The 12,970-nt window shown below is 39.0% G+C and overlaps 1 protein-coding gene across 2 annotated transcripts in view; it reads left to right on the forward strand.

The window, feature by feature from the left end:
- The window catches only part of LOC126237688 (esterase FE4-like), a 143,707-nt gene that overhangs the window by 72,769 nt on the left and 57,968 nt on the right, over positions 1–12,970 (forward strand). For both annotated transcript variants that reach the window (XM_049947743.1, XM_049947742.1), the window contains exons 5-6: positions 4,064–4,249; positions 6,283–6,482. In XM_049947743.1, the coding sequence (XP_049803700.1) occupies positions 4,064–4,249; positions 6,283–6,482 (386 nt within the window). The remainder of the gene's footprint in view (positions 1–4,063; positions 4,250–6,282; positions 6,483–12,970) is intronic.

Consider the following 12,970-nt stretch of genomic DNA (forward strand, 5'->3'; position numbering starts at 1 on the left):
ATTTAATAAGTTATTTGTAAAAATAAATCTAATGATTGCCTCTAACTAGAAGTCTGTAAATGTATGTCTATGAGAATTACCTTATTTTAAATTGGTCTAAACTTGTAAATACTTTGACATGTCCTATATCCTTGTAAAAAGAGATCTGCAGATGAATAAAGCTACTTCTACTACTACTACTACTACTATACTACTACTACTACTTCAGGTCATGGCATTCAGATTTTTAGATCTGAGGAACATTTTGCCATAAGGCAATTGATACCAAGTCGAAACTGCAACACTGGAACAATAAACTACAGAAGTAAATAGAGAGACAAGGTAAATTACTTGAATTACAAACTGGAAGTTTATGTCCATAAAATCACACCTTAAACGTCATCAAAGAGAAGAGAAAAAAAATTCAGAGCCTGAGAAGATACTCAAATATGAGTAGGAATATAGTACAAGATCAGTCAGCCATATAAACCAGAGTAATTGAGGACATGTTGATTCATGAAAGGACAAAATAATGAAAAATATTAGGGCCTAAGCTTACAGTGTGGGGACAGACCCGTGAATCCAAAACACACCGGGTAAAAACCAGCAAAATATATTTCAATAATGAAGCTCTAATCATATCAATAAGTTGAATAATATGCAATGAATAATTGTAAGAAGCATCTAGTCTCAATCAATCGTTGTACGTTCTCTTTGAGTACACACACACACACACCCACACACACACACACACACACACACACACACACAGAGAGAGAGAGAGAGAGAGAGAGAGAGAGAGAGAGAGAGAGAGAGACAGTAGCGATGACCAGGGGAACCCAAAAAGAGTTAAGCACGATTTTGTCCACAACTCAAGTTCAGGTCAAATATAATATTGCAGTAATCAGGATAAATACAGGTAAAGAGAGTCATAAATAGCTTTGAATCATATCAAAAGTATTTTTCATCCGACAGCCAAGATTAGAGCGCTTCTTGGCTCTGTTAAGGATGACTTGGGTTTGAGGAAGCCCGGTATGTACAAGATCCCTTGCCACTGTGGGAAGGTTTATATTGGTCAGACAATCTAGACCATTGAGGACCGATGTGTTGAGCACCAGCGGCACACATGGTTGCTTCAACCTGAGAAATCTGCAGTGGCGGAGCACTGTCTCACCGAGGGACACAGATGGTTGCCACTGCGACTAGCTATTGGGACTGTGTTTTAAAAGAATCCATAGAGATTCGTTTATCTGATAATCTTATTAATAGAGACAAGGGTTATCTTTTAAGTAAGACTTGGAACTTGGTGTTATCAGACATTAAAAAACAACGGTCTGTGTTTCAATCGTCGGAATAAAATTTTTAAAATTTTTAATTTTTGATAGCGATATCTTGATTTCGCCTGTTTACACCACTGGCGGCGCAGTATGTTTACTTGCGCTAGAGGGCAGTTACGGCACCTTCTCATGCATGTGTTGTGGGCCTTCTGCAGCCTATATAGGGACCGCCGATTGCGCTGAGAAGTCAGTTCCAGCGAGATTGTGTACCAGCACTTTCACCTGAAGATGGCAGCCAGTTGGACCTCGGAAATATTGTGTCAAGAAGACGTTATGATCTGGCTGCACACCTGAGAAGAATATTATCAAATGTGATGAGAACAATCCTATCACAGAACCGTTCACAGTAGCTCTCGCTACATTCATCTCACCGGAAATTCTTATCTTCTTTCCATTTCACTTCAATGACACCCAATAATCTAGATAGAGCCTTTGAATTTTCGTATTCAGATTTTCCAGCTTTCCTACTATGTTTAAACATCTGATATTCCATGCTTTGACTAATAGAATTTTATGCCTTCATTATTTATTCCATCTTTTTCTCATGGACACCTCCCCCTTGGCAGTCTCCTCTTAGAGATCTGAATGGGAGATTAATCCAGAATATTTTGCCAATGAGAAATCATCTTGAAATTTTTTCAATTACTGATCACATGTTCTGTGGATGCACCTTTTGTGTCTTTAATGCAGTGGACACACTTTCAAAAATGTTTACTAACAAGGAGAGGGGGTTACTTTATGACCACCACAAATACAAATTTCATTAATTGTTGTTGACATTTGCTCCTAACATTGATGTTTAAGCAGGGTCCCAGACCTGATTTAATATGATATTCATTGTGAAAAGTCAAATCTACTATGAAGAATTAAATTTTTGGGTTAAGTTTAACTGAAAAATTTGAAACTTCTATGGAATCTTGTAGAAGACTTCATTAAAAACAATAAATTTTTAATTCAGAATTTTTAAAAATAAAATACCTGACTGCATTATAATACTTTCAAAAGGTGGGCATAGGTAATTCTCTCCCCCCATCCACTCCCCCCCCCCCCTCCCCATACTATTTACTTCACCCTTTTCCAATATGACCATTACTCCTGCCGTCTCACACCCAGTGTCTCACTTTCTGATGTTTCCTACACTGTGATTGGAAACACTCTTTTTTGTACCTATCTGAATATCTACACTGATAGCACTTCACTTCAGTGCACATACATTTCAATCACTGTTGGCAAACGCAGCTTGGCAGTCAGTGTAGTCGCAGTGTGCAGTGGTGCCACTGTATGGGGTTCACACTATTCTAGTGCAATCACAGTTAAGTTAGACACATGTGGACAGTACTAAAACAATGTATATGAGCACACAAAACTGATATATAAGCTGTTGATTGTGTCTGTGCTCCACAGTCAACGTCCAGCAAGTAGGTAGGGAGTGTGGAGTTCAATGTACTCCATGGTAACCAACAAGCCTAAATAGACCAACTTTCAGTACCAGTAACATATGAAAATAGTTAGTTGTGAATGAAAATTCAAGGTCACCGATGTGGGTTTTTACCCCTATACACATTAGTGGTAAGAGAAGTAATCCAACTATAATAAAAAGCGCAAACTTTATTGTCTCAATAAACCACATACATGAGAACACTAGTGTACACCACAACAGTGTAGCACAGACTGAAGTCCAAAGATCTTAGCATTCATCATCATAGAGGCTTGGTGGAGTGTTGATAGTCACCACGTAATCTTTAGTGATCTTAGGTGAACTGTGTTTTTGATGACATTTACTTGCTAACTGTCAGCAGACCTTACACAACCTATTGTACATGGGCTTTTAACCTACTTGTGTCATTTTTACATTAGCCAGATTATTTGTATTTTACATACCACTGTGGAACATCATTGTATTTAGTATGCTGTTGAGTCATTTATGAGATGTATGCATTTTTGATCCATCTGGTGTACTCCTTTGCAAGTACCGGTACTGGCTATGGTTCTGACATACAGAAGTACAGTTCTTACATCTTTCATCTGTGCACAATACATATTTGTTTCTGTTTTTGATGTGTATTTTCCAGTAATGATGGTTATAAAAACTGAGACTGGCATAGAATATAGTTGAATGTTTATAGCTGATGGCTATAAAATGCTTTTTTTCTTTTGAATATTTAACAGCTGTAGCAAGATACCTGTATAAAATGATAACTAATGATATGAATTATAATTTTATGTAGAAAAGGGAGTACACTGCATTAAAATGAAAGAAAAAAGTAAAATACACTAACAATTTTAGATATAGAACTTCATGTTTTTACAATATCAGGTCCTTAATTACGTTAAATAAAAATTATTGTCGTTTTAAAGTTTGGTTATGTAACTGAAAACCACCTAATGTCAGAAGAATTAAAATATGTATTAAGAGTGCAGTTTTAGCATATAATATGCAATTGACATTTAAATCTTGTTTCCTCGCAGTACAATGTAAGTACACCAGCAAATACAATATTTAGACTGTTAGGTGCAAAAACTAAATAATATAAATTGTAACATGACTGAAAAAATTTGCTACTTGACCTCTATAGAACCTGTAAACATAAAAATGTCACTACATTCTAGGAAAGGAATGAGAGCTATAGTGAGCTCCAGCAATTGTAATATGAGCTCCTCTTCTATGTTCTCAAACAGTCTAGCACAAGGAATAAGTGGTTCAGCTGATGTTTATTTTTACAAATTTTTTTCCATGCATGTTGCAGGTTTTATAAGCACAGGAGATTTACTGATACCAGGCAACATGGGTATGAAGGACCAAGTGGAGGCCCTAAAGTGGGTGCAGAAAAATATAGCGGCATTTGGAGGAGATCCTGACAATGTAACCATTTTTGGCCAAAGTGCTGGAGGGGCATCTGTACATTTCCACATACTTTCACCTACTTCTAAAGGTACCCAAATTACTGACAGAAGTAGTGATGTGCATTGTTAAAGAAAGATTACTATCTTTAGCTGGAGTTCCAATTCAGTTACATCCATTCAGTTCATTTAATCATTTATTTGGAGCAGAGATTATCATTGCAGAATAAAATATGAAACTGGCACATTATATATCGGTGGAAAAAATGTGCAAAATATCATGAGGAAGAAAACAAATGGATCTGATCACCATTAGGAAACATCAGAAACTATTTTGGTATATCAAGTGTTTTTTTCTAAATCCATTGCCGACTACAGTTTTTGAAATAGGTGAAAAGAAAAATCTGCTTTAGTAAACTATAATATTACAAGGAAAAAGGATGATAGTCTGTCACTTAACTCCAAGAATTGAAATTCTAAGGACTGTCAACAGACACATGTGAAAAAAGTAAATAAAAAAAACCATAACAACTATCATAGATTTTTGAGCTGTTAGTTTATTTATCAAGAAGGAAAAAGGGACAGGCGGGGAAGGGTTAGAGAGGAGGGACATGTCAGTCATACATAATTTCTAAAATTGAATTTCTAAAATTGAATAAAATAGAAGAATTCTTGAATGTGAAATAATATGATGTGTCTGTTTCCTTGAGAGAGAGAAAAACAGAGAGTGAGAGAGAGAGAATGAACATAGATAAGTACCAGTACATTCAAAAATTGTGTGAGGATGATGTAAATGGAAAGCATATTGCCATACTTTCCACTCAGATTGCATTGCAATGATAAAACTAACTCATTCTGCACATCATCAATGACAGGACATAATTTTTATACATGGAACATGCAATTAACAGTCATCTTATTAAGAGCATTTACACTACACAGTTCCTCTAGCAGTAGGAAGTCATTTGGGTTGTTTTCTTTTGTTTATATTTTCTCATGCAGGCTGTGAGCTTACTCTGCTTTAAATCAATGCATGAGTACCTAGATTCTTTTCCCATGAGTTTTACTTTGTGGGATATCTGTGAGAGATGATACCTCCTTCTTCCTTTGTAAGTGTATATAAAATTATTTTCATATTCAATACTTCATAGGTTAATCACACTGTTGGTACATACATGTACAAATCCAGAATACATCAGATCTCTGAGACAGATTATACATAAATCACTCTGGTTCTGATAAGGTGATGTAATAAGTGCTTTATTTTCCTTCCCACCCTCTTACTTTATTTTATTTTTAGCTATTTATGTACGAGTTTCCTTGTGTCATTAGTTCCAGTTGTCTACAGATAGTCTATACATAAGTCAGAATCTACTCATGTCAGCAGCACATAACTAAAATTGAAATGCTGCAGGGAAGATATGCATGGCTGCTGCACAATGATGAAATGGAAACTTATTATTTCACATTTTCTTTACGTCATTTTGGGGACAATTTTGGCTGCTCTGTAGTGTGCCCAGATTATGTCTTTACAATTAGCTTGCTAAATTAATTCATTATTTACAATGAAAAATTATGTTGGATCTTGAAAACACAAAAAGAAATGGGATGTGTTTAAGTTGTACAATTCTTCAATGCTATAATGCCCTGAGTATACTAGAAGTGATATGGTGCATGTAACCAGCATAAAAATTTTTCTTACTCATACAGGACACCTTTTTTCACTTACAATCTAATGACCTAATGAAGGTGGTCTTATGCTGCTGGGGAACTGGACTTGTTAAAATTTGGAGCAAAGAATTAGCAAATGTAACGGCCAAGGAAAATTAAAAGATACCTGTAGTGGTAAAAGGTAATTTCTCCCTAAATGAAGCGACTTTGCTGTTGTGACAGAAGGCAGCATGCTGAAGGAACAGTGACGAGAAGTGAGAGACAGACTATCTGACAATAAGGTAGCCCTTTCCGGCCACGTGAGTGTGATTAAGTGCTGAAGAAATGCCTTCTCTATATTTCAAGTGTGATCCACAGCAGATATTCATAAGGCATTTCTAGTGAAAATTATTCTTGTTTAAGGAGAGCTGGCATAAACCAATAATTCATTTGTAACACTGTCGGTCTGTTGTAGGTTTATTCAAGAGAGGAATAGCACAAAGTGGATCTGCTTTGAGTACTTGGGCACTGCAGAGAAAACCAGTAGAAATAGCATTCCAACTTGCTGAAAATCTTGGTTACACAGCAAAAAATACGACAGATCTTATGGAGTTCTTCTTGGCAGCAGATGCAACAGATCTTATGAAAGACATTTTTGCTGCTGTTCCTGAGGAGGTATGTCAGTTCTTCAAAATTTCATTGGTAATGTTTTTGAGGATATGTATTCTGTAAGCATATGTGGAGATAGCATTTCTTTTATCCTTGCTGAACAAACTTCAGTTCTTAACAAACAGAGTAAGTCAGATTTGAGCACAGCTGTAGTGAACTGTAATTTACGCTTGCTATTTTTGTAGTGTCATTTCCCCACTTCTATTTGGTCATTGTCTCATTCCTTTCTTACCTCTGGGCACCCATCAAAGAACTTCAATGATCCATCCACTATCCACTTGCCTAGATACAAGTGCCACCCCTCTTCAACACATTTTCATACAGTCATAATTCCATTTTCCACTCTGGTATGTGCTCTGTTAATTTGACTGTTATCTTTTCTCACATAATAATTTACAACGTTTGTCTTTCCAGTGCATACAGAGCAATCCAAAGTTCTTGAATGGTTTTTCACTTTTAAAATCTGTGTCACTCTCATAAATCAAAACTGATTTTGTATAGTACATTCCATTATAAAAAAACCATCAAGTGATTCCATGGTTTCAATGTTAACTTGTAATATTTTCTTTTCACTGAGTTGATTACAGCACAGTACACTACGATGGCTCATGCAGAATGACTTAGCTATAATTCTAAAAAAGAGGTAATGTTCATAATGTTCACAAACAGAGAAAAGGAAGATGGCATAGATATATTCAGAGATGAAAGAAGTTTAGAAGAAGTTAACTGTATAAAATTTTTGGGAGTTACAGTTGACAGTAAGCTCCAATGGAGACAAATATCCAGACACGTGGCTGAAAATGACTTCCAAGTTCATGGTGCCCTCCTTCGGTAATGCTGGAATTCAGTATGATGTTGGCCCACCCTCAGCCTTGCTGACAGCTTCCACTCTCACAGGCACATGTTCAATCAGGCACTGGAAGGTTTCTTGGGGAATGGCAGCCCATTCCTCACTGAGTGCTGCACTGATGAGAGGTATCAATGTCGGTGAGTGAGGTCTGGCATGAAGTTAGCATTCCAAAACATCCCAAAGGTTTTCTATAAGATTCAAGTCAGGACTCTGGCAGGCAAGTCCATTACAGGGATGTTCTGTCTTGTAACCACTCCACCACAGGCCGTGCATTTTGAACAGGTGCTCGATTGTGTTGAAAGATGCAATCGCCTTCCCTGAATTGCTCTTCTACAGTGGGAAGCAAGACGGTGCTTAAAACATCACTGTAGGCCTGTGCTGTGATAGTGGCACATGAAACAACAAGAGGTGCAAGCCCCCTTCATGAAAAATATGACTACACCACAACACCACCGCCTCCAAATTTTACTGTCGGCACTACAATACCCTGGCAGCTGATGTTCACTGGGCATTCTCATACCCACACCCTGCCATAAGATCACCACATTGTGTACCGTGATTCATCACTCCACAAAATGTTTTTCCATTGTTCAACCGTCCAATGTTTATGCTCCTTATACCAAGCAAGGTGTCATTTGGCATTTACTGGTGTGATGTGTGGCTTATGAGCACATCCAAATTTTCTCCCCTCCTGCATAACTGTCATAGCACTTGCAGTGGATCCTGATACGGTTTGGAATTCCTGTGTGATGGTCTGGATAGCTGTCTGCCTATTACACATTACGACTGTCTTCAACTGTCAGCATCCTCTGTCAGTCAACAGATGACATCGGCCTGTATGCTTTTGTGCTGTACATGTCCCTTCACATTTCCACTTCACCATCACGTTGGAAACCGTAGACATAGGGTGGTTTAGGAGTGTGGAAATCTTGTGTACAAACATGTGACACAAATGACACCCACTCACCTGACCACGTTTGAAGTCAGTGAGTTCTGCGGAGTTCCCCATTCTGCTCTCTTATGATGTCTAATGACTACTGAGGTCATTGATACGGAGTACCTGGCAGTAAGTGGCAGCACAATGCACCTGATTTGAAAAACATATGTGTTTCGGGGTGGTTGGTTGGTTGGTTTGGGGGATTAAAGGGACCAGACTGCTACGGTCATCGGTCCCTGTGTTTGGGGGTGTCTGGATACTTTTGATCACATAGTGTATAGACAGTGCACCTTGTAAATTATGCACCACAACGTTTATTATGAAACTGTTCAAACATTTTGTTAAAAAATTATATATACAGTGTATATGAGCTATTTGTACTATAGTTACAGTATGGACCAATCAGGCCTGTGTCAGAAACAGAACACACACACACACACAGACTGTAAAGAAAACTGGAATAGAGATCAACATAAACATCATTTCTGTCCTTTTTATTGCTCATGTAAACCACACATTGCATGTTGTACCACCATACAGTGAGAGCTTTAGAGGTAGTGGTCCAGATTGCTGTACACACTCGCACTCTAACACCAAGTAGCATGTCCTCCTGCATTGATGCATGCCTGTATTTGTCATGCACACTATCCACAAGTTCATCAAGGTACTGTTGGTCCAGATTGTCCACACTCCTCAACTGCGATTCAGCGTAGATCCCTCAGAGCGGTTGGTGGATCATGTCATTCATAAATAGCCTTTTTCAATATATCCCAGGCATGTTCGATAGGGTTTATGTCTGGAGAACATGCTGGCCACATGATTTTTGGGGGGGGGGGGGGGGAGGGTGAACTGTGGTCCACAAAGATGAATGTCTCGCCAATATGGTTGCACTATCAGTTGGAGGATGGCATTTACATATTGCTCAGCCATTAAGGCACCTTCCATGACCACCAGCAGCATACGTCAGCCCCACATAATGCCACCCCAAAACAGCAGGGAACCTCCACCTTGCTGTAGTTGCTGGACAGTGTGTTTAAGGCATTCAGCCTGATCGGATTGCCTCCAAACACATGTCAGATGATTGTCTGGTTGAAGGCATATGCAACACTCATCGGTGAAGAGTTCATGATGCCAATTCTGAGTGGTCCATTCGGCATGTTGTTGGGCCTATCTGTTCCATGCTGCATGGTGTGGTTGCAATGACGGACCTTGCCGTGGACATTGGGAGTGAAGTGCATGTCATTCTGCCTGTGGTCCACAGTTTGGGCCGGCCGAAGTGGCCGTGCGGTTCTACGCGCTGCAGTCTGGAACCGCGAGACCGCTACGGTCGCAGGTTCGAATCCTGCCTCGGGCATGGATGTGTGTGATGTCCTTAGGTTAGTTAGGTTTAACTAGTTCTAAGTTCTAGGGGACTAATGACCTCAGAAGTTGAGTCCCATAGTGCTCCGAGCCTTGTCCACAGTTTGAGTCATAACATGGCATCTTGTGGCTTCACAAAAAGCGTTATTCAACATGGTGATGTCACTGTCAGAGTTCCTCCAAGGCATAATCCATAGGTATCAGTCATCCACTGATGTCTAATGAGATGGGTGGCCTGAGCAAGGCATGTCATCGAGAGTTCCTGTCTCTCTGTATCTCCTTCATGTCTGAACAACATCCGTTTGGTTCACTCTGAGACGCCTCGACATTTCCCTTGTTGTGAGCCTTCCTGGCACAAAGTAACAATTCGGACATGATCAAACCACGGTATTGATCGTCTAGGCACAGTTTAACTATAGACAACATGAGCCAAGTACCTCCTTCCTGGTGGAATGACTGGAACTGATCAGCTGTTGGACCCGCTCCATCTAATAAGTGCTACTCATACATGGTTGTTTACATCTTTGGGTGGGTTTAGCGACATCTCTGAACAGTCAAAGAGACTGTGTCTGTGACAGAATATCCACAGGTAATGTCTATCTTCAGGAGTTCTGGGAACTGGGGTGGTGCAAAACTTTTTTTGATGTTTGTATATTCATTGATGAACAGCACTAAAGTCCGGAATTTAAGACAAAATATGAATGTCATGGATACTATGAACTACAAGCTGGTTGAAACACATGTGTTAACGTTTTGTGGGTTTGTGGTTTATTTTCATCTCATAACATACATTTGCATTCTATTCTGCTGGTGTATGGGAGACATGGCAAAAATTTACAATACATTTACAGTAATCTTTACATTAATAAACAATAATATAACACTAAAATGATATTTATGGAGATAAGTATTGCATTGTGTCCAACTCAAATTTCTAGTTCATCCTGCATGGACTCATCCACTATCTTTTAAGTGAACCTAAATTCATTTGCTTTAATTTGTTCCCTTGTAATTTATTATAAATTTTCATCCTCATGTACTGAGGTCTGTGGGCATATAATTTGAGGCCGTGATTGGGAAGCATAAAATTTCTTTGTTTCTTGCATCATGTAAATTAATGAAATGGTTTCCATCAAATAATTCATGCATACCTAATAATGGATTCAAAGTAGCTTGTACATGCTACTTTTTGTGTGTCCGTGTCAGTTACCATTGATAATATTTGCATTGTAAATGTAAAACCACTCAGTTTGTTTGTTAGGTACTCTATTGCACCTGCCAGCTCAAATTTTCATCCAGATATAAATATAATTTGACTTAGTCAACTTAATCTATGTCTTGGTTGTTGTGAATAATCTCATTTTGATTGTTTGTTTTGATTTGTAAATAATGTCAGTCTTAGATATGTTTATATTCAGAAAAAATATCTTACCTTCAGATGACTGACATTTTTGCACAAAGGTTTTGCTGGTATTGAAACAAGCAGTCCTACTGCATAAGATGACCACATTCTTTATGGACCAGTGCAATGATTCACCACATAAAACTGAATAGCCCCCACCCACAGAATGGTTCAAATGGCTCTGAGCACTATGGGACTTAACTACTGAGGTCATCAGTCCCCTAGAACTTAGAACTACGGACATCACACACATCCATGCCCAAGGCAGGATTCGAACCTGCGACCATAGCGGTCATGCGGTTCGAGACTGTAGTGCCTAGAACTGTGTCGGCCACCCTGTCCGGCCTCCCACCCACGTACCAGGCATGTACCCAGCCATAATGGTACGGGAACCTACAGAAAAAGATTGTGAGCTCCATTTCAGCATCGTTCTACGAAGATTCACACCTGATTTGAGGTTGGAGCATCATTAAAAACAGGAAACAGCACAGTTTCCTGTGAACAGTACATCAAACAAACTTAAATTAGATAAAAACTGCTGAAATCATAGCGTTTCTCACAGTGGTCACCTCTGTTTTTCTGGAATTGCCTATACCTGCAGTTTCTGCACCCCTTAGTCCAGAGAGGGGAGGAGGTTTGCATTTCCTAATAATCAATTAAATTCAGAATGAGATTTTCACTCTGCAGCAGAGTGTGCACTGATATGAAACTTCCTGGCAGATTAAAACTGTGAACCCGACCAAGACTCGAACTCGGGACCTTTGCCTTTCGCGGGCAAGTGCTCTACCATCTGAGCTACCGAAGCACGACTCACGCCCGGTACTCACAGCTTTACTTCTGCCAGTATCTCGTCTCCTACATTCCAAACTTTACAGAAGCTCTCCTGTGAGTTTGAGTTTCGGTCAGGCACACAGTTTTAATCTGCCAGGAAGTATCATATCAGCGCACACTCCACTACAGAGTGAAAATCTCATTCTGGAAACATCCCCCAGGCTGTGGTTAAGGTTAAAAGGAGAGCTTCTGTAAAGTTTGGAATGTAGGAGACGAGATACTGGCAGAAGTAAAGCTGTGAGTACTGGGCGTGAGTCGTGCTTCGGTAGCTCAGATGGTAGAGCACTTGCCCGCGAAAGGCAAAGGTCCCGAGTTCGAGTCTCGGTCGGGCACACAGTTTTAATCTGCCAGGAAGTTTCAATTAAATTCATTTCCCCAACACTGTTACACCAAAAAATTCATTTTCTACAGGATTTCATCAACAAACAAGGGAGAACTGCAGTGACAATTGTCCATTCCAAGAGTTTGGTACCAGCGTTTACTTGTGCTGGCATTGTGTTCTACATCCCATGAAATTAGTCAATACATGTCCTCAATAATTACATTTATTACATAGACACAGTTGATAAACAGAGTCACACAGTAATGTACAGAGCATCCTGCATAACCCTATAATATAAAATTAAGATAATGACAGCAAGAAACAAAAACCGTTTTTTGCCATAAGTGTGGTGCAAAACCCTTAAGTTTCTGAGTGTAAGTGACTGATGGGCACTGGATTCAAGGTACTCAGTGAAGGCGGAAATATGCTTAACCTGCCCCTTCTTAAGTGAGAAAATTTTAAAAGCTCTTCCCGTCTGGCCAATATAAACAGCTTGACATTCACAGCACTCGAGCATATATACACCAGAGGCAGCATATTTACAATACATTTACAGTAATCTTTACATTAATAAACAATAATATAACACTAAAATGATATTTATGGAGATACGTATTGCATTGTGTCCAACTCAAATTTCTAGTTCATCCTGCATGGATTCATCCACTATCTTTTAAGTGAACCTAAATTCATTTGCTTTAATTTGTTCCCTTGTAATTTATTATAAATTTTCATCCTCATGTACTGAGGTCTATGGGCATACAATTTGAGGCCGAGATTGGGAAGCATAAAA

Source organism: Schistocerca nitens, chromosome 1 (assembly GCF_023898315.1).
Source record: "Schistocerca nitens isolate TAMUIC-IGC-003100 chromosome 1, iqSchNite1.1, whole genome shotgun sequence".
Taxonomy (NCBI): domain Eukaryota; kingdom Metazoa; phylum Arthropoda; class Insecta; order Orthoptera; family Acrididae; genus Schistocerca; species Schistocerca nitens.